General features: G+C 36.5%; 1 protein-coding gene across 4 annotated transcripts in view; it reads left to right on the top strand.

Moving 5' to 3' along the window:
* usp32 (ubiquitin specific peptidase 32) overlaps positions 1-22,929 on the top strand; it is a 50,568-nt gene that overhangs the window by 13,727 nt on the left and 13,912 nt on the right. For 2 of the 4 annotated variants that reach the window (XR_006161753.1, XM_042771175.1), the window contains exons 3-16: positions 4,819-4,924; positions 5,661-5,779; positions 6,629-6,788; positions 12,815-12,946; positions 13,192-13,299; positions 15,074-15,189; positions 15,529-15,591; positions 15,777-15,860; positions 16,017-16,078; positions 16,533-16,635; positions 16,970-17,159; positions 17,980-18,158; positions 21,058-21,198; positions 22,196-22,355. Coding sequence is in view for 3 of the 4 variants with exons in the window: in XM_042771175.1 (XP_042627109.1) it covers positions 4,819-4,924; positions 5,661-5,779; positions 6,629-6,788; positions 12,815-12,946; positions 13,192-13,299; positions 15,074-15,189; positions 15,529-15,591; positions 15,777-15,860; positions 16,017-16,078; positions 16,533-16,635; positions 16,970-17,159; positions 17,980-18,158; positions 21,058-21,198; positions 22,196-22,355 (1,723 nt within the window). In the remaining variant the exon portion in view is untranslated. The remainder of the gene's footprint in view (positions 1-4,818; positions 4,925-5,660; positions 5,780-6,628; positions 6,789-12,814; positions 12,947-13,191; positions 13,300-15,073; positions 15,190-15,528; positions 15,592-15,776; positions 15,861-16,016; positions 16,079-16,532; positions 16,636-16,969; positions 17,160-17,979; positions 18,159-21,057; positions 21,199-22,195; positions 22,356-22,929) is intronic. The other 2 variants (XM_042771176.1, XM_042771178.1) reach the window with 2 other exon arrangements.

Here is a 22,929-nt window from a genome sequence, read left to right as displayed (position 1 = left end):
GAGTGAATGGCTGCACACATACCAATATCCACCCAGCAAAAGGACATTAGATAAAGCATTAGCAATTAAAACAATCAACTGAATGCCATATGTTAAGCTGGAAGCTTGTGTGGTGATTTCAACATAATGGTAAACTTCCATTATGCATTCCACTCGAGTGCCGACAGTTCCTTCAAGCCTGAGCCTGAGTGCTGACATCCTCTCTGCCCTCTGGCCAAGACTGCAGCCAGCTGTACTTCCACGAATCTACACAAAACTGAGGCCAGAGCTGTGGAGATGGATGACAACACAGTGTTAACTTCATTCAGACTTGCCAGCAGGGTCCAAAATTAACACTCGCCCAGTGTCAATTATACAAATAGATTCTGGCAAGAATAACTGGCCAATTAATTTACTAAACATTTAGCTAGGAAACCAAAAGTTCAGAGACATAAATTTTGTTTTGTGTTATTTAATTAATCATCTCTCTATCTGGCTGTCTTATCTATCTATCTGTCTATCTGTCTATCTATCTATCTATCTATCTATCTTTCTATCTATCTATCTATCTATCTATCTATCTATCTAATCATATCTTGTTTGTTTTATAAACCAATAATTAAAATGTAAATAAGTTATGGTGAGTAGAAAAACAGAATAACTGGTCAGTTGGCCAATAAATTTACTATTATGACTAGTAAACCAAAAGATCTCTAGTGTTATTATTATTTTTTCTATTTACTGTTTTGCTTAAATGTTTGGTTTTTATTTACTGGGGTTTATTTACTTAAGTTATTTATTTACTTAGTAAATTTACTATAATTTAGCTAAAAGGTCACAGACATAAATTTTGGTTTTGTTTTGTATTTTGTATTGATGTTTTATTTTATAGTTATGGCTGTGCTTAAGTAAATGAATGTTAGGGATGCACAATATTATCAGACAATCGGCCAATGATTGCGTTAAATGTAAATATCGGAATCTGCCCGATATGAAAAACTATGCCGATATGTCTTGCTGATAAGAGGAATATGTTAACTCACATGTGCTCAGGGTGTGCTAGTGATTAGATCACGTCAGCAGTGTTGCTCATTTTTGAAGCAAAGTTTTGCCTGAATAATGATTAGAGTCATTGTTTTGGATCATGCATTTAATCTGTGAGTACAGAATGATGCCTTCCTTGTGTGAAAGAGCAGCCTCCCCCAGGTCCTAATGCCCGTTCTATAAGGAGGTTAAATTTGTAGGGGGCACTGTTGGCCTACTTATAATTAAATTAAAAGTAACATAGCCTACACAAATAACATTTAGACTGTGTTTCTGATTAAATAAAGCAGTAATTGATGTCATAAAATAATGAGTGTGTTTTGATTTAAAGGTCAGTAGTACGGTGGCCAAGAAGGGCTTAACAGATTACAATTATGAAAACAAAATAACAAATTACAAATGCAAATCTAAAAAACAAAATAAAAATTCAGAAAACATTATAACAAATCAGAAAACACAATGACAAATTCGAAAACAAAATAAGTCATAAAACACAACAACAAATCTGAAAACAAAACAACATTTCAGAAAACACAACGACAAATTGGACAAACTGGAAGAGGTAGGTATGGTTTGAGACAGCACCACTGGTTTGGGATTACTCACCAGTGACTGGACGAGACATCTGTCAATCAAAGTATACAGAAATAACCAGCCGAAAAACAGCAGAGTCGCGGTAGAAAGTTCTGAGATGGTCTTAAAGTAGCTCGGTTTAAATGTATTGTATGAATTGTGCTTACTATGGAATAAAACATACGGAATGTCTATTTACGCTTTGTGCAAATTACCTGACTTATTGGCGTTTTGGCATTGATATTCAGTCAGCTCCAGTGGCACAGATGGTTAAGCGTCTGCCCTTGGCTTTTTGACGCGATCGACCGGGTTCGATCCCACCTTTTGCCAAACTTTTTTTTTCTTCTCCCTTTTCAAATCTTGTATCACATCGTAAAGGCATTTATTTTCAATAAAAATTAAGAAAATAATCAAAAGGGTGAAAATAAAGTATAGGGTAGGGTGAGTAGGGTGAGTAGGGTGAGTAATCCCAAACCAATGGTGCTGTCTCAAACTATACCTACCTCTTCTGGTTTGTCCTATTTGTCGTTGTGTTTTTGTCGTTGTGTTTTATAACTTGTTATTTTGTTTTCGAATTTGTCATTGTGTTTTCTGATTTGTTATAATGTTTTCTGAATTTTTGTTGTGTTTTCTGAATTGTTATTTTGTTTTTTAGATTTGCATTTGTAATTTAGTTTTCATAATTGTAATCTGTTTTGCCCTTCTCGGCCACAGTACAGAAGCTATAGCTTACAAGGAAAAAAAAATCACAAACATGACACTTGTAAATTAAATACATTTATTTATACTGAATTATTCATTGATGTGTAATATGCACTTAATATGAGCCTTAGCAGTGATCATGGACACGGGCGCTTCGTGGCAGGACAAAACGCTTCCACAACAAGAGGAAGCGGCAGCCACGCTGCGATTCCGCTGCTTGCCATGTCCCGTGTGAAAGGGCCTTTACTCACAATCAGAGAATGTGAGTGGAGCGGTGTGATTTTGACTGGAGCGAGGAGTGGATTTTTTAAAAGTCGGAGCATGGTTATCATTCGATTCAAGAGTGCTCCAGCACCGCTCCATCACAAGTGCAATTCATGCCAAGACCACGTCATATAGCCTAACTACATATTTAGCAAGAATTCACATGTTAAAAATATTTAGCTAGCTTGATAGAGATGGATCACTGAAATCAGAAAGAATGTGAAGTCTCTGATGAAGGCGATGGACATGAGCGGGAAGTTATAGTTCTAAACGAATTTGTTTGTTCCTTCTAGATAGGTACTGAATATTTTCAGCTGAAAGCATGATTTAAAGTGTATAACACAATCGCTCTCTCAATAATGCATTACAAATGTAATCTAACAGTGCTAATTCATCTGTATCCAATTTCGAATGAGCAGAAATCTGTAAGAAATGCATCGATCCGTAGGTAAAACAACTGACGAAAATGTAGGCCTACACCGCCACACGAATTTGGCTTTTTGTTAATGACCATCCTACTACAGGATTTAACACAGACAGCTCACTACCAGTTACAAAAGACACTGTAACAGTATGTCACAGGCAATTCTAGGCATTTTTTTATCTTAAATTAATTTCTTAAATTATTCTTTGACTATGTTCTGGCCCGCCATCTAGTGGCTTTTTTTTTGGCCAGATGCCACACTTACTTGCCGACCACTGCTTTGGACCATCTACAAATGTTAAATCTTAAAATAAAATGTTAGGGCTAACACTACATCTTTCTGGGGAAAAAATGCAGCGATTGATTTATAGTTATTTTCAAAGCTTCAATGTACTGTCAAAAACCTCATTATTGTTTATTTAATTATAACAAATAAGTTAAATAGTTAAAAACTAACCAAAATTAGACATATTTTGCTTATCATTTCTCCACAGGAGAGACTTGGTGTTGTTTCCAAAAAAAAAGGAAATGTATCGGAATGTAACCAAATGTGTAAAAAATATGCTCACCAGTAAAGCTATAGTCTAACTTGTCAGTCGAGACTCATTCGGACTTGGTCATGTACAGTTTGACTAAAATTGATACCACAGGGAAAGTATCTGTCATTGTGTTGAAATCCCAGCTTTGGCACTACCAACTTGCTCAGATTTGCAGGAAACATTACAATGTTCTTGTGCTTTTTCCTAGTAAATGTTTGTCTTGTATGATGCTGAGTGCTTGGCTGTGCATTAGGCTTCTGGAGGCGTGAAAATTTTAGTTATATGTGGCGTTAAGGATAAGACATGGTGCCATACCAGGCATAAAAGTGAATTATGTCTGCGTGAGATGTCTCTGTGGAATAGAGATGATCAAAAACAAGAAGAAAAGTATTTTACTGGTAAGCCTCCTGTTGGGCCACATTTTGCAGAGATATTTTTTATACTGCAAAACATTATATGTAGCCCTGCAGTGTGGGTAGAGATGATGTAATGTTTCCTCTGTCAGCTGATTTATCGGGAGATATGTATCTAGGGAGTATTATCATTAAAAGTCAGATGTTTCTCTGAATCTCAGCTGAAATCAGAGGTCTGAGATAATGACTAACACTAGGCTGTCTGTCTGTTTTGCTATGCTTGTTGATGATAATTTTTTAATGGGTGTTAAATAATTACTCATGGTTGTCTGTCTGTATAATTAAAGTTTTTTTTACTTAATATATGTATGTGTACAGGGTATATTTGTATGTATGATTATGTATGTATGATTAATCGTGATTAATCATTTGACAGCCCTAAATTTTTTAAATAAGTTTATTATTATTATTATTTATAAACTCAACTATGTTTGTAATTGCCATCTGTGTAATCTGTATAGATCTCATTGTATGACATTTGCATAATCATTACGTGCAATTCAGTGTACTTTTGCATTATTTCTTGTGTTCTTTAAAAAGGGGTTTCACACTGACAATGCATTAAATCATCGGAAGTCACCAAATATCTGAGATGTTGGTTTCTACAGTAGAGTCCTACTTGTATCAAGTAGTGGAGAACTATCTTCACTCCCATTGGTAGTTGCTGCATCACTGCTCATTTTGCATAAAGTTGAGTTCAGTAGCAAAATCTAGCTCAGTGCCAGTGATCACTGTGACTCATAAAGCTGCAAAACTCTTATTAAAGGGTGTGAGCGTACCTGAACACAATGGTTTTTGAACAGAATTAAATGCTGAGTTTTGTGCATTTTAACAGGCCACATTTAATGTGCATCCTTTCTCCCTTTCCCATGTGTTGTAGGTGATCTACAGCTCTTTTGGTGGCACATCCAAAGGGCTGCACTTCAACTACCTGATCGTCGGGCTGGTTCTATTAACAAGAGGACGTGATGAAGAGAAAGCCAAATGTAGGTTTGCAGAGGGGCACATAACTATCCACTCCCATATTCTCCCTATTATACTCTTTACATTGATCTCGCACATTATTTCAATGCTTTTCATTGTGCATGATGCATTATAGATTAATTACTCTGTTTAGTTACTTTATTCTCAGAATTTTATACATAGCCTTATTCAGCCTTACAAATGTACATGTGTATTTTATTAATTTTGCACAAGTCACAAGAGGTGCTCCACTAATTCCATTTCAAACAGCAATCTAATCAGCAATTATGCAGATGTCATTTAGTTTTGCTCTTCATTACTTTAGTCAAACTGGTAGCCGCATGCACACTCCACTTCACATGATAATTCCCCATAGATGTACTGTCTACTCTAGTGTGTCTCACTGTGTCACTGTGACAGCCGTAATTGATGTGAGGGTGTGAGACACATTGCCTGCTAGACTCTGATAAGGTATGTGAAAGCGACGTGACATACAGCCAAGTATGGTGACCCATACTCAGAATTCGTGCTCTGCATTTAACCCATCCAAAGTGCACACAAACAGCAGTGGGCAGCCATTTATGCTGCGGCGCCCGGGGAGCAGTTGGGGGTTCGGTGCCTTGCTCAAGGGCACCTCAGTCGTAGTATTGCCGGCCCGAGACTCGAACCCACAACCTTAGGGTTAGGAGTCAATCTCTCTAACCATTAGGCCACGACTTCCCATGTGTTTATTAACCAGCATGTCCTCTCTATCCCCAGACATCTTCAGCTTGTTCGCTAGTGATTCGGGGACCTATGTGGTCCGGGAGGATGTGGAGAACATGCTACGTTCAGTGGATGGGGAGGTCCCGCCCTCACTTAGAAAGTGCTTCACCGAGGTCAGTGCAGGAAAACTAACCTGTGTGATTTACCTGTCTCACCAACCTCATGACTTTCCAGATTAATCATCATGCCATCCAGCCACATAATGCTCAAAAGACAGGAAATGAATCTGCCTATTTAACCTCCCTATTTCCAATATGTCACAATCTGATATTTCACAAATTAAATTACATAAACAGGTTAGGTTCGCAAGAGGTTTAGAGAAAGTATAGCATTTTGCTGCAGGACTGAAGTATTTGCTGCCTCATAAATGGATTACATGCCTTTTTAATCCAATCTGTCAGACCTGTGACACTTTCTTCATTGACTGCCAAAATCTATATATACAGTACCTTTTGAACCATTTGCACTATTTAGACTTGTGTTTACAGAGAGAGCTTCCTCTGTGTTATAGCCCTGCGCTAATAATAAGCTTAAAAGGGTGACAGTGCAAATGTTGCAGCCAATAAGGTCACATAATATGCTTTAACATGCATTCTCTCCCATTTCTCTATTAGCTCTTCTGTAAATTGCACTCTCATCTCAGCCTTCATTCCTCCTGCAGCATCACTTTCTTGATTTAGGGAAAAGCCACTCAGTGCAGCACTTTTGTTGGTTATCCCTTGGCAGCAGCTCTCAAACTCTTTCTTATCTCTTTACTCAACCCACTCACACAAATATATCTGCATACAATAGAATTTAGTTCATATTAATAATAAGAACGCTTCCCCTACACTGAACAAGAGGAAGCAACTAGCACACTTCTCAATTCTGTACTCTTTTTTTGTGCACTTTAAGTTGGTCACAAGTTCATTAGAATTGTACTCTGGTGTTTATTTACAGTTTTTCTGTATGTTTGTGTTCAGGGAGAGAAGGTGAATTACGAGAAGTTTAAGAGCTGGCTTCTGCAGAATAAAGATGCTTTCACGTTCTCCCGCTGGCTGCTGTCAGGTGGCGTGTGCGTCACGTTGACCGACGACAGCGACACACCCACGTTCTATCAAACCCTTGCTGGTGTCACACACTGTAAGTGTCACTATACTCTGTGATTATTATCTGAATGACCTTTCAGTACTCTGAATGCTTCCTCTCAATATGCTCTCAAAACTCTCTGTATTCTTTGAATACTCTCTCACTCTAGTTCTGGAAGTATTTTTCTCCGTTCATTTTCTTCATTGTGACTAAAATGATTTTTTAAAAGAGTTCTAAGCCTTTAATTAAATCAACCATCTTTGAGGTTTGATTTGAATTAAGAAAAATAAAATGAAATGGAAAAGCTTGAGAAAAAGAGGGTAAGATCATATATTGTACCTGTATACTTTTTTTGAGGGACTGAACTACAATTATATTAAAATGACTGTACAATTTAAAATAGTTGATGTACACTACTGTTGAAAAGTTTGGGGTCATTAAAATGTTTTCCAAAGTAGTCTCTTATGATCACCAAGGCTGCATTTATTTGAACAAAAATAAATGTCATTTATGTTGTTCATTAAAATGTAATGGCTGAATTTTCAGCAGCTAACATTAATATATACACAGATAAGATAAGTTTGTAAGGAGACTCGATTAATTTATCTGTTCTCATGGTAGCAGCAACTTGTCTGATTGGTGGGTCAAGGAAGATCTCTTCAGAATTATGGGTAGTGTAGTACTTTAATTTGGCAACTGTTTAAAACCACACTGACATGTGGCTTTTGCAGAAGCATATACCATCAGTCTCATGATGGGTCTGCTTGAAAGATTTTTAATATATCATAAGATATTTATTTCTCTATGAAGAAAATTAATAGTATTCGAGTCGGAACCTGACTTTGGCTGTCTATACTTCCTGAATACTCTCTCAGTATTCCATTAGTACTCTCTGAATATACTCTCAGTGCTCTCTAGACTGGCTTTTTGCAGAAAAGGCCAGTGTTTGTCAGTTCAGAGGCATGTGTTTACTAAGAATGCAACAATACTCTTGGTTCAATACATACCTCGGTTTTTAACCACGGTTTTCGGTCCGGATCAGTTCTGATGGCTGATTAACAAAAAAACAACAACTCCTGTACACTTCTGTACCCTGGATAAAAACACTGATCATATGTCTACTTCATATATCTTTTGAGAGATGTATTATTTTCCCTATTTTTCACTCAAAATGGGATGGATTTGCCATTATTGAGCACTGTAATCACATGTAATGTCTGTTTCATTCATACTGGATGCCGGAGGACTCCACATATATATCACAGAAGTAATAGAACTGATGACACTCCAGGAAGTCGTTTCCTCATCTCAGCACTTATAAAATAAAACACATAAAAAATTTAAAATGCGCAACCGGGAAAAAAAAAGCAATTCACAAGTGCATATTGAACTGTGAATGTTGTAACAAACGGTTCAATATTATATTGAGAATTGTGACATCTGTAGTGTTTACAGAAATCTGTGTTTTAATGAGAAATGACTTAAAGGTTATCATTTACATGTGTGAGAGACATCGCGTGTTGCTAAGGCTGACAGTAATCTGCTCTTTGATAGTCTATGCTGTAGATGTTTAGGCAAGTTGCAAGTCTCGTTTGGCCACTTCCCTCTCCTCCCTGACACACAGGAGGCATCAGCAAATCAGCCGGCCTCCCCTCCACGAGGAGAGAGGCATCTGTGTGAGATGACGGCGAGTGACAGGCAACACTTCCCACTCAGTGAACACACACACCGCATTTGCACACACTCGGCCCTGTTGCAGCTGTCACTGCCACCCAGCTACTAAACCCACAGTGACACAGTGAAGGAAATGGCTGCATTCACTCAGAGACCCCAAGTCCGCACAGTGACAGAATCTGAGCACTAGCTCTTCTCATAGAGACAATGATTTATTTAGGGGCTGAAGATCACTCACCCGCTCAGTCACTCAGTGCTTTTGCTGTCATGAAATCATAATGTGGGAAGCCTGTAATGTTTTCAGTTATAGGTGTGCTGCATGGCTCAAGTGACCCACATTCACAAGTTACCATGCTGTGATAGCCATGGTTTTGTTTTAGATTGGTATTCATGATAATAATAATTATATTACAGTATTATTCATTTTCTTTATTTATTTTTAATGTCCATTTAGTTTTTATTTAATTGAAAATAATTTAAATATGATTTGAAAAAATAAGTTCTAATTTCTAAAATAAACCTAGCAACAATATATTAGCAATAATAATGTTGTTCATATTATTTTTGTCTATCTATCTATCTATCTATCTATCTATCTATCTATCTATCTATCTATCTATCTATCAATCATTCTATCGTTCTGTCATTCTATATATTTTAGTCGTATCGTTCAGTCGTTCTATCGTTTTATTCTTTTATTGTTTTGTTCTTTTTTTGTTTATTTGTTTTTTTGTTTTATTATTTTCTATCTATCTATCTATCATTCTAGCTATCTATTGTTCTGGTAATCGTTCTATTTATCATTTCCATTTTAAGCCATATTTAAGACTCTCCACAAATATTATTTTCGCAATAAATTGAAAAAGGACTGAGGTAGCTTTGTTTGTGTGTGCTAAAACATTGTTAACTGTCTACCTAGACAGCAGACTTGTGTCTTCTTTCTCTTTTTTTTTGGATATTTTTAGTAGAAATGAGAAAAATTGATTTGATGTTCAGATTTGATAATGCTATGCAGGTAGGCAGCTCAGTAGGCTTGAAACACAACTATTACAAACCAATATCAACAAGCCTGTTCTGTCTGTGATTTAAAACAGTCGCCTGTAGGTTGCTTCAAACAGCATACGCAGCAGTTGTTTGCCTTTGTCATTAATTAATTTACTGTATACAGTCAATATTGGAAGGTCAGTTTATGCGCCTTTCTGTGTATTAGTAAGACCATGATCGATTCTGTCTATAACGTATTTCTCCATTACAGAATGAATGTGCAAGGCTGAGCTTTATTCCTTTTATTGTGTCACCAAGACAAAATACTTGTATCCTTAGATATAAGTTAGAAAGTCAAAAAAACACAAAAGCAAAAGATTATGCAAATAGCTCATTAAAATTAGAATCAAGGACTGCTTTCTCCATCTATAGCCAATCAGAGAAGCTACCTGGGCAACCCATGGTAATCTGTGGCCCACTCCGCATTATCCTCTTAGCTCAGTGAGAGGGCTGTGTGTGTGCTGTTGGTGTGGAGTAGTCATGATCTGTGAGATCTATGTGAGTTGGTGTGGGTTTATGGGTTCATGCGCTTTCCAGAATATGCCCCACACCAGGCCAAGTGCGAACAGGCAGGAGGCCTATCAGAAAGAAGAAAGTGAAGGCTGGGTGACAGTAATCTGTGAGAAAGAAAAGGAGTCAGATTGCATGTGGAGATGGAGACTAACTGTATTTTGCCAACATAACATTTGCTATGGTACACGCCATATCTAACGACCAGAGCTGTGGCATGTGCAGTGGAATATGGTATGGTTCTTCTGTTGCCACTCTGATAGAGTCGCTCCTTTAGGTGAGTACTGGCATTTGGAGGTGTGTGGTTTACAAATAATATGTATATGAGGCTATATGCTAGCTATATACAAATATAATAGCTCTATGGTAAACATAAACCTTCATGGTTTGATTTTTAGGTTTTTAATGGTTTTGAATTAAGTCTTTTGTGCTCACCTAGGCTGCATTCATTTGATCAAAAAGTTTTCTATTTTATAATATTTTTTCAAAATGTAATTTATTCCTGTGATGACAGCTGAATTTTCATCAAGCATTACTTCCAGTCTTCAGTGCCACATGATCCTTCAGAAATCATTGTGATGATGAGAAATCATATGCATATGCATATTTGGTGCAGAAGTAATATTTCTTATTTTTATCAATGTTGAAAACAGTTGTGCTGCTTAATATATTTGTGGAAACTGTGAATAATTTAATAGAAATTCTAAACATTATAAAACATCATAATTTGTTATCAATTTAATGTGTCCTTGCTGAAAAAAAATCTTTAAATAAATCTTACTGGCCCTAAACATTTGTATATATACACACTTATATATTTGGCAATTATTAAATGCTAATCAAGGTTTAGGCACAGTTCAATGACAAATTAATTTTTAAAAGTATAAATATTCTGTATAGTATAACTAAATAAGCGGTCTAACATTACTGTTATTATCTGTTTTTTCCGTTCAGTATAGAGTATCATATATTCCCACTTTTCAAATACTTTTCAAAAATATGCACTCTGTTACTTGTGCATATGTACCAGGACAGCAAGAAAAGTAATGGGAAAGTAGCACAAGTAATGGGTGAAATGGGTTTTGACAATTTGAGAGGCCCGACAGCGTCACACTAGCCAGAGAAATAATGCATGTCCTCCTGCTATAATGTATTACAGGACAAGAGGATTTCATAGGCCACGGCTAGCTTGAAATGAACTGCACATGGTGCCTCATATTAAGATGTACCACAGCGATCAAGGCTGTAAACATTCAGGATAAACAAGGCTCTTTGCTTATCCATATGGTACATAATAAGTGTTTTAGATTACACAAACAGTGAATAACACTCAAGCAATTATTCAGTTCCAAATAGCTATTCTAAACTAATTATTGTTCTTAGTAATAATAATAATGTTGCTCTGAATAATAATTCTTCGTCACTGAATTAATTACGTGGTGTACTGTAATGACTCTTCATTCCAGAGGGAGATTTGTTGTTAAATGTTGTTTGGCTGTATGTTAAATGCATCTTGGACGGGAAGATTGTTTTAGGACTAGAGTTTCCTTTGTGTCAAGATAGCTTTCCACTCCTAACCACTTCTGAAATAACACTGAATCATTGATCGTGATTCATGGTGGGTGGGATTGTCCCCCTATAGATCCCCAGACCGCTTTCTGTGTTTCTGTTAACTATGGTCTTTCAGTCTTCGGCCCTCAGACAGTAAACCTGCTCTCCCAGAGCACTATGGGAAATAATGACTATTGATCCAATCCAATCATACTCCCAACTGTCCATCAAACCACAGAAGTTTAACTGTGCTGCAAGAGTCTGAGATAATGGAGGAGTTTCAGGGAAATACAGAGGCTTTCCATTAAGATGCCTTTTATTCTTGTCCCGTGAAACCCTTAGGACATTCATTTTTATATTTTCTTTTTTTTGTGGATTAGTTTGCTTATTTATTTATTGAGTGCATTCACTGAGATGTATTGTGTTTTGAATAATAGAGAGGGGAGGAGGCTGAAATGAACATCAGGCTAAACAAAAGATCAGATTTGTATTCCTGTGTTTTGACACTTGCCTTATGTGTGATGATCAGTGTGGGAGGGGCAAAACCAATCCTATTAGCCTAAGATAGAGATTATGGCCAAGCAAGAAGAGTTGACCTAGGTCCTCAACAAACTAAAAGACTGGACTATATATGGTGTTACGGAGAGATTAACTTGAGTCATGCTTTCACCTAGTTGTTATGTAATAACACATCATAAATGTTAATCATCTAATGAAAGTCCATGCTACAGCAGTGGTTTCTACTTTATTATGAAAATGATTCCTGACAATGAAACAATGAAATCCAAACAATGAAAATTCAGTCAGTTAGAAACTTGTTTTCTGTAAAAGCAGTGAATATTAACACAGTTCTTGCTCAATAACAAACTTATTAATCACTTAACCCCTAAAACTGGTGTCTGTATGACTTGTGTGATACTATATTCCAAGTCTTTTGAAACTATGATAGCTTTGTATGAGGAAATTGTCAATTGTGGCAGTGTTATTACAGAATATTTAATATAATATTGCAGTACTCATATTTTGAAATTGCTTTTATTTTTATATCTTTTATATCATTTTAAGTAAGTTTGAGTTTTTATTTGCTTTTGTCACATTGTTTTTAATATTTTGAATAGTAATCATTTTTTTTACTATATTTCTATTTAGTTTATTTTTTATTACAGTTTTAGTTTAAGGAATAATTAATGCTCAAGCTACAGCTAATTGTATTTATTAATTGCCAAGGCAAAATTCAACTGCACACTAAAATAAATGTTTTATTTTTTTTTTAATCAGATTTTGTGTTTCCTTTCTTGCAGTAGAAGAATCAGACATTATAGACTTGGAAAAGCGTTATTGGCTGCTGAAAGCCCAATCAAGGACAGGCCGGTTTGATTTGGAAACCTTTGTCCCTCTGGTCTCGCCCCCTATTCACGCATCACTTAGTGAAGGTAAGACTAAATTCATTACAGCAATTTTAAAAGGTTCTCCAGTGGACTGAGGCACACAAACACTCTCAAATACATCCACTTGTGACTCACATGCTTTGAAAGCATCTGCAGCACCCAGGAAAGTTACGGTTCATCTTATTTTGGTAGAAGTGGGTCTCTGCTTTTGAAATGTTTTGGATCATTTGTGATAATCCAATTACTCTTTCTGGCTAATCTAAACACTGACATTTTCTCCCATTTTCCAGGCTTGTTTCATGCCTTTGATGAGAATCGGGACAATCATATTGACTTTAAGGAGATATCTTGCGGGCTCTCAGCGTGCTGTCGGGGCCCTGTAGCGGAGAGGCAAAAGTGTAAGCATTTTATTTTCTATCATCCTCTTTTAGTGATTTATCTTATTCCATGGCAGATGCAGGATTTTTGTGGGTGTTTCTTCAAACATTTTAAAACATTTTTAGAATAAAATCCTTTGGCTTGTTGAGGCTGAGTTCATAGCTAGCACATTGTTTTCTAAATACACACAGTTAAATAATATTCCACTATTTTTTTTTTTTTTTGCACAAATTATAAAGGTTTTCTTTAAAGAATATGTTAAAGTTCCCCATCTTACAGGGCTCCAGACTGCGACTAAAACGGTGTGTCCAAAAATATTAATGTGCAAGTGATGTTTTTGTTGAGATCGCCACTAGTGACTATACAGATTTACTTATGAATTAAAAATGTGAATGAAATGCCTTTTTTCTCGCTTGTTTTGCAATGACATGTTTTGTTATGTTGATGTAATAAACTGAGACAATGCGCATCAAAGTTTTAGTGGAGGAAAAAAAAAAAAAGACTTTCAAACAGTCTCCACCTCAGCCAGACACCAGCGTTGATGGCACTCTTGCTAAAAGCAGCTCCAGCTGTGCATTGTGAGAGAGATCGAAAATGACAGAGACGTGTGAAGTACAAGTGCAGAAAAGCAGCGTCTATTTCATTCACAACTTGAACAAACTACAACAGGAGAGCTGTCAGCTGTGTGGATATTGATAATGACTGTAACAATTCTCATGTAGAATCGATACTAATAAGGCTTCTTGATATCAAGATCTTTAGTCTATATGCTGTGTTCTGTTAATGGGTGAAATTCATATTATTTGTAGCGCACTTGCTGTCCAGTAATCTCAATAAGATTTGTGCTCGGTTACCTTTTAATAAACAAAGTATCAGCTTTAAAATTCTGCCAAATTCATAATGAAATTCAAACAAAAAAAAATACAGCTTTGGCGCTCATAAATGTGGCTTGTGCGATCGCTTTATCACCTCATTTCAAGTGGCACGTGAACCCATCGTATCTTTTACTATAATATGAAATAAACATGAATGGACAACTAAAGGTATATTATAAGATCGCCTACAGTACAACTTACTGAAATGTCTCATGTAATCACTCATTCAGTGTTTCAAATTGCGGAAAATGTTTAAAGCTTGTAAACAATGCCATGTAATTCGGCGTCCATAAGAAAAAATAACTATAAAGATGAGCATTTTGCTAAATATAGGCACTATATCGCATATTCATATTTTTACTTAACCCGTTGTCTACATGATGAGAAAGAATGCAAGGCGCTAAAGATAAAATTCAACACCACCTATATAAATGCATGATACTAATGAAGAGAAACAGAACTTGGACTGGCATAACAGGAAACTGGACGTGTGTAAGACATATGACAACATTTAGAAGATGCATTGAGGAGGAGGCCAAACTACACTCAGTGGCCAAGTGATTCTGACATAATTATGGTCTGTGATATTGGTTGTGATTATGTGTAATGTTAATTTCTTTGTGATTGTGTGTAGTTTTCAATTTTTTGTGGATGTTTAGTTCCCACTTTAAGTGAACCTTACTTCCCAGGACATCTACAAGATGGATTAAAATGCTGATGCTGTAAAAGGACGGGAGACATAGACACATGACAGTGTGACTGAAATGTTAAGGTGTTAAAAAGAAAGAAAGAAAACATGTATATTCTGTGGCACAATTTAATGCCTAGTATTTTTGTTTCCTATAGGAGCTGACGGCTCCTTAAGTGATTTTTTTTGTCTAGTGCCCTGTCTTATTTTCCTCTTCGTTGTCTATTGCAGTTTGTTTTAAAGTGTTCGATGTAGACCGGGATGGAGTTCTGTCCAGGGATGAGATCCACGAGATGGTGGTGGCGTTGCTGGAGGTGTGGAAGGATAACCGTACAGACACCCTGCCTGTAAGTGCAAAGCAGCTGATTGTCTAATCGAACTAACCTGTTTACATCCACAGAAACAGCAATAATAACATGGTACAGCTAAACTAATTACTTAGTAATAATATTCATTATTTTGTTTGTGTACATGCCTATGAGGTGATTAATGCAAATGAGATGCAATCATGTTGTTGCATGTATGCACTAATGTGGAATTATACATTTAAATTAAACTCAAATCAATTCATTATTGATTTGTGCATCCTGAGCTGTCATTGTGTGTCTTACATCTAGTGGAGTTGTTTCATGTCAGTTATAGATTTCATGATGATACTTCATGATTTATGCTTCTGTATGTTTCAGGAGTTTGATTCCAGCGTTTCAGACATTGTAGAGGACATACTGAAAATGCATGACACAACAAAAGTAATTACGCTTTCATTTTCATGTTGCATATAGCATATCATGATTTAAAAAAAAAAAAAAAAAAAGCATTAGGTAATACCAATTCCGATTTAGATTTAGTTTTTTCTTAGATCCAGTGTTTGTTAAGGACAATATTATGTGTATGTCATTTGTGGGCTAACCTTTTTCTTGTGTTTTACTCACAGCAAGGACACTTAACCCTGGAGGACTATCAGATATGGAGTGTGAAAAGTGCCATCGCCAATGAGTTCCTCAATTTACTGTTTCAGGTACGATCCTGTTAACAGTATTTTTAAACAAAGTAACAAACAATAAAAAGTGTCCAAATGCTTCTATAATCTGTACACACGAGTGAATCCAATAAAGTGTATACGTCATTGTCTTGGGTCTGGCCTGAAATTGCTTGTTAATCTGTTCGTCATCAGGTGTGTCATATCGTCCTGGGCCTGCGTCCTGCCACCCCTGAAGAGGAAGGCCAGATCATTAGGTGAGATCAGGACACAGCATTTCTTTACTCACCCTATCACTGCCTGTAACTCCCTACAGAGCACTTTCTCAGTGTTTTAAAACAAGCCTTATGAGGGCTGTATTGTATTTCACTCTCCCATAAGCCTTGTGATTAGGTTTTGTCTGTATATAAGGATCCATCGTACCTCCACTGCCTCTAACAGTGTTTTAGACCAGACAGAGATTGAGAACACAATTTCATTTAGACTTCGGTTTTCCAGCAGGACTGACAGTGCTCAAAAATATACTATAAATACTGTACCACATTAGTGTGTCTGTTTCATTGTTTTGGCTATACTGCGTAAGTTTAGCATTAATGTCTTGTGACAGAAGGAGCGTTTTGTTGGGTTATTTTGGTTCTTTTGTTGTGTATGAATATGAAAGTTCTTTGATTGACTGTTTGTTATCCACCCTGATTTTGTGTGACGGCACAGGGGTTGGCTGGAGAGGGAGAGCAGACACGGGCTAAAGCCTGGTCAGAACTGGTTCCTGATCTCCATGCAGTGGTGGCAGCAGTGGAGAGATTATGTCAGATATGTGAGTCAGCAATATGTCTATTCAGCCTCTACATAACAATGAAAAGGGGTCATGTGATTAATCACCTTTTTCTTTGTCATTTGTTTTGAAATAACTAAATTGTAACCATTTTAAACCTTGTAATTATAAGTGGACAACGGAAAAACTAAACAAATTGTAAAAAATGTAATCTGACCACTTTATAGTATGTGTATCAAGCTGGACCTTGTTTCTGTCAGACATCAGCTGGTCAAGAAGTAGCGTGATTGTTTTAATTTTGCCCAGTTTCTGTTGATAATACTGACATTATGGTGGATTCTTGAATTTTTGATATTCAACCCATTGTGTTAAACAGGATAATAAGTCGATTGTCATGGAGCAGCCGTCAGTGCAGGGCAGTGGGATGAGAAGTTCTCAGTCCACAGCACCTATGGAGCCTGTCCTGAACAGAATTGGAATAATGGTCCGTTCCCCCAGTTCCCCAGAGGAAAAATTCCCTGATAACATCTCCAGCTCATCAGAGGCATCAGAGAGCACTGGTAATAGTAAGTACATGCTCAGTAAAGAGTACAGTTTAAGACTCCGTAGCCATGTCCACATGGACACTTTTTGTTTCAATCGGAATGAAATCATTCTGACTGATGAATCCGAACGTAATGTTTACATGAACGCTAAATAAAGTAATCGAGTTGATGTGCGTGTTTCTATGTCACAAGCTTCAAATTGGATTTTATCTTTTGACATTCTTACACTGCACGAGTATGGAGTTTCCCACTGTTTTAGCAAATAAACCATCCATGATTCTTATATTAAACAAGCTGTAGAAACGTCTATTCTGGCCCAGTGTTTTCCTGCACCACTTCACAGACCATGAGTGGAAAGAGAATTTTAGATCGACACAGCAGTCATTTATTATATTCAACAAAAGCAACATTGGCTCTTTCTGTGCTTCATGCTCCATTACATGCACAAAACTTTCCAGTTTCGGTTTTCAATCTGATCAAGTGTTATGTCCTATCGAAAGGATTAGAAAAGGTTTATCCCACTCCTCTGAACCTGATTTGGGCAATTTTATTCTGACTGAAGTGTTTACATGGAGCATTTTCATTCAGCTTGGACTTTTATACTGATTGTAATCAGAATATAATGCTCCATGTAAACGCACCTAATGTCAGAGCCTAGCAGTTATTACATACTAACTTTCTTGGGCAATATGGACAGGTGTCATGTATATACTATGCGGCCCCTCACTTATATTAAAAAAACTCGATGTGGCCCTCGGGTCAAAAAGTTTGCCCACCCCTGCCATAAAGGCTTAGATACAGCGTTTAGCCTCCATTACATAACGTGTTTTCACTTCCTCAGGCCTGACCCCACACGCCAGTTCCTCTGCCACAGACGTCTGCTTTGCCCGGCAGCACAACGTGTCTGACAACAACAACCAGTGTTTCTCCAGCGCCAATGGCCATTTACCCAACAGCATGGCTGCGCAGAGACCTGGTGCCATAGACAACCAGCCTCTGGTGACCACCGAGCCCATGAAGGTGAGTGTACCATGTGCTTAGAACACCCACTGAAACCAGGAAGCCACTGATCCTCTTGTCCATCAAAATAACTGCTAAAGTGCATTCAATAGACCTGCAGGGAAAATAACACCTTCAAGCTGTTTTTCTTCTAATCCATATAATTAAAGCTTTGGAGAGCCCAAAAGTAAACTAAAGTGCCATTTTAGAAATTGAAATCACCAAGAACAAATTAATCGTGTGATAAATGTCCTGTAACATTTGTGTTCTAGAAAATGAACACTTTTATGTGAAGCTAAAAGCATTTTAAAATAAAACTACTTGCTTCAGTAATTCCTTGTAGGGCTTGGCGATATGTAAAATTTTTTTTATCGATAATCGCCTTATTAAATATCGCGACTATTCGATATTTTTTCATAAGGACCAATGTTTCTCTTTAATTTTCGGTGTTGTCGCCTAAGTAGACACATTTCATGATGATAAGTTCATTTCCTTAACGTGTAGCGCTGTTTTTTTTAAACGTTTAGTTAGGGCTGGGCGATTTGGCTACAAAATAAAAACGTTTGACCGATTCGCGATTTTTACGATTTTTAATAAGTCAACTTGAAAATTTAACTACAACATGATTCAAGTAACTTTTTTCTTTTTTAACCCTCTAATTAAAAAAAAATTCCAAGTGCACCACACGTTGTTGTCAACATGATGTAAATGTTAAACAAATCACTTTTACATTCTTTTTCTTTTTACTTTTAAATATCTTTGCAAAAAAGATGCATGAACAATTGTACAATTACATCTTCTACAAACTATGTACTAACTACCTATTATATGTTCAGAAATAATACAAGGAAAATGCTTTTAAAAAATCTCAAAAGTCAAGGTAATTCAAATTCAAAATGACTGAAGGTATAACACCAGTAAATACTATTATTAACTATAAATGTTCTGTAAAAAACAATGAACAGCAGATTTCAGCCTGATGTCACCATGATGCAAACATGAAATATCCATATAGTAGTAGTTCTTTACAGGTTTACATTCAATTGCGCTGCTTTTCCATTGTTTTTTCTATGTAAACATGGATGCATTTGACGCATGACCTGGTGCACGCGCATCTGTTGCAGCGTCTCATGCATGAAACGGCATTCTAAAAACATGGCTCTCAAGTTAGAAGTTCATCTTCCTGAATTTTTTCCTATTCCATTGTCCGCGTTGCATCTTTGTCAACACAAAAAAGCACATTCTGTGTGAATGGCACCTCATGATATATTGTACTTATGGTCCTTCACAGAGCACATCACACGTGAGCGGTTAATCATGTGTGCCGCCATGCAGTTGGAGCATTATTTTCTCTTTAATATTAACATTAGCATATTGTAAAAGTGTCTAATTCTCACATTTGGTAATATTTCTATTCAAAATCATGATTCCTCAGTTTATAGAAATTTAAATTGTGGCAAAACATTAAATTAAATTAAATCAAATTAAATTAATTGATAAAATCAGAAAAATCGCCCAGCCCTACTTGTAGTCAAGCTATAAGATATTTGTTATTTGTCTAAAATTAGCAATTAAAAACAAATTGGTTCCTTCTGCATGACCAGAAATGGAAAGGTTATTTTTTTCTTATGTTTTTAGAGCGCTGAGGTGTCCTTGTAGGCCTCTAAAAATGAAATAATTTATATAATAATTATTTTTGTAAAATAAAAAAAACAGGTACCTCTTTATTCCCATCTTAAGTTTCCCTTTCCTTGAGTGTGTTTGTGAGGAGAGTGCACAAAAATAAATACAAACACAGCATAGGCCTATAGGCTACTTCTTTTCATTTTGTTAATCATTTAGTTAATCTGTTAATTTTTTAAGTGAATATATTTCGCATATTTATTCCTTTTATATAGGCTGTATGAATTAGTTCTGCGCAGGAAGTGCGTGATGTGAATCCTCCTGTTCTGTTGTTAATGCTGGTATTTGTGCATGTAAAATGAAACCTCTGGAAAACAAATGTTATTTTTAATGAGTCATAGACACCTACCATTCTAATTATTTTAATTTAATTGTAATGTAACAATCTTGGCGGTTAAAACCAAAATAAACATCATTAGCTGGTAGGTTGATGTCCACGAATCCAATGTTGGTTGTTACACACACATTTTCTTTCTCAACCATTTACGTGACAAAACTGTGTTTACAGGGATATTTTGACATAATTTTGTGTGTTTGTCCACAAACTAATCTATGAGCTGGCTCTCTCTGCAGCTCTCTGGAAGTGTGCGCAACTCAGAAAACAGCATGCGGTAGCTACAGAAGTGTTTGCTTCATCTCGTGCTTGAAGAATGGATTAGGAGTAGGCCTATTTGATTCCTGGCCTTAATTAGGATTAAGTGATTCCAAAATAGATTTTTTATTCCCTAATAATTAGCTACTAGCATAGGCTACAAAATATTTCATTCATGCTATTTCATGTGAATAAATATGTGCATTGTAACTACGGGACTGTGTTAAATATATTTGTCATATTTTTTCTCTGCATTGGTGATTATCGTCTGTAACTGACTTTTATTATCGACATCGGGATACTTGCAAGACATCGACTATATACGATAATATCGACATAACGCCCAGCCCTAATGCCTTGTCACAAATACATTTGCACTCTCATATTAATGAAACGTCCCATATTATCAGTCTTTCTTTACTTAACATAATGCATAGCAGTATTAAAGTCAAAATGGGACCTTTTTGGTCCTGTCCACCTCTTCATCCATCCTCCCACTCACAGGGTCATCGGAGAAGAGCAGGGTGAAGGACGCTCACACCGGCTGTGATTTATTCACTGGAGGTCGCCTAGTCACTACATGTTGCCATTGCAAATTGCTGTCAATATGAACTCCCATTAAGTGTGTGACTCTGTTTTGTCCAGGCGCCCACAGTGACTATGGAGGGAGGCCGGATGAAGAAATCCCAACAGCTGGTGTCTGGCCGGGACTTTGAGACGGTGCCAGAGCCAGTATGGAGGGCGCTTTACCACTGGTATGGGGCCAACCTCAGCCTGCCCCGACCGGTACGTATGCCATCTCCCATCAGTGGTGCCACCATGGGCATTTAATTTATGCTTCGGTGAATGTCATTTGCTCTGGCTTTTTTGCTTTGATACACTATATTCCTGATGACGTGTCCTGAGGTGTCACATGAAGTGTCAGATATTAATAAACCTGTTTCCTGATCATAGATTTTGCTTTACTGTTTTGACATAACACTCAATTGGACAGTGTTGCCTCTCATTATCAGACTAATTTTCTTCACTTTGCTAGCACGATTCATATCAGATAGCCTTAAAATGGTTAATAATGATGGGATGTATTCAAATAAATAGTAAAAAGGTTACATTCTGGAGGTGATTTAAAATCTTTTACTGACATGACGCATCATGTGAAGGATGAACTAAGTAATTTTTAATTATTGATTCTTCCCCCTTAAAAAAATATGGTTTATACTTCTTAGTGAGCAAACTTCATTATAAAACATTAGGAGAATTACAATTTACAATTACAATTTGTATAATATGATAAATAGCTGTAAGTTTTTTTTTTCTTTATTTAAATATTATTTTAAAATATTTTTAATATATTGTGAATAAAATTAATTAAAATTAATAAAAAATAAATTAATTTAGGGTCATTGAAAATATTATTTAATAATTTTGGCAGCACATATTCTTTTTTATATATAATATTAAAACATTTATATATAATATTAAAATATAATAAAATAATGTAATTTTTCAGAATTTGTTTTTGATTGTGGTAATGAAGTCATTTTCATGCATGAATTGTAAATCAAACTTCTTTGTCATAATTTATGCAGTAGAGGTTAAAAATATTTTTTTTAATGCAGAATGACCATGAAAAGAGCTTTTCAAATTTCAAATAATGGTCATGTGAATCTGTCCTGTAAACTTCTCACTCAGTCAAATAAGTTTCTTTCTTAAGCAAGTGCACCAGTATAGTCAAGCCCCATGCACCTCTCCATTGTGCTTCTGCTGTCTCTTCTTCCTTCAGGTCATCATGTCTACAGTCACAGCTCAACCAGAGCTGGAACTCTTTCCCCGCTACCTTCTGTTCCTGCGCCAGCAACCGGCCACACGCAGCCCTCAGTCTAACATCTGGGTCAATATGGGTATGAGCAGCCTGCGAATGTTCCCTCCACATGTACCCCGAGGTAACGTAAGCCTGCAGCAAGAGAGAGGCTCCCTCCACCGCCTTGACAACCTCCTCTAATCTCCTAAAACACCCAGCTCGGTCTCACCAAAATGACCTGCCTGGATTACTAAAGAGCCAAATCCTGATGCCAACACCTAAAGTCATCATCTGAGTTCAAAAAATGATAATGTAACTCCATGACAGCTAAATATAAATCCTTGTTGAATACATACAAAAATACATCCGAATCTTTAAGTATGTGAAACATAAAAACACATGTAAGTGATTGTCAAACTCAGCGCTGACCTAATAGCAGGCTTCCTTATTGTGGCGCCTTGAAAGTGGCTAGGCAATAATCTAATTTGTCATGGCTTTGTCAGACTCAGAAGACTGTTTGGTGTGGGTAAAGATGGGCGTTCTCTGATGTCCTGTAATTTTTTGCTTTGCTGTCTTACCAATCTTTTTTTTCTTTTTTGGTCTCCTATGAAATCAGTAATTTCTGTACAAATCTTAAATGTTTTTTTTTTAATAAGATTGGACTAATTTGGCTTGATTTTTATTTAAATCACCCAGACTAATGAATTGATGAATGA

The sequence above is a fragment of the Cyprinus carpio genome, chromosome A15 (genome assembly GCF_018340385.1).
Source record: "Cyprinus carpio isolate SPL01 chromosome A15, ASM1834038v1, whole genome shotgun sequence".
In the NCBI taxonomy this organism is placed as follows: domain Eukaryota; kingdom Metazoa; phylum Chordata; class Actinopteri; order Cypriniformes; family Cyprinidae; genus Cyprinus; species Cyprinus carpio.
This window is presented reverse-complemented; position numbering and strand designations above follow the sequence as displayed.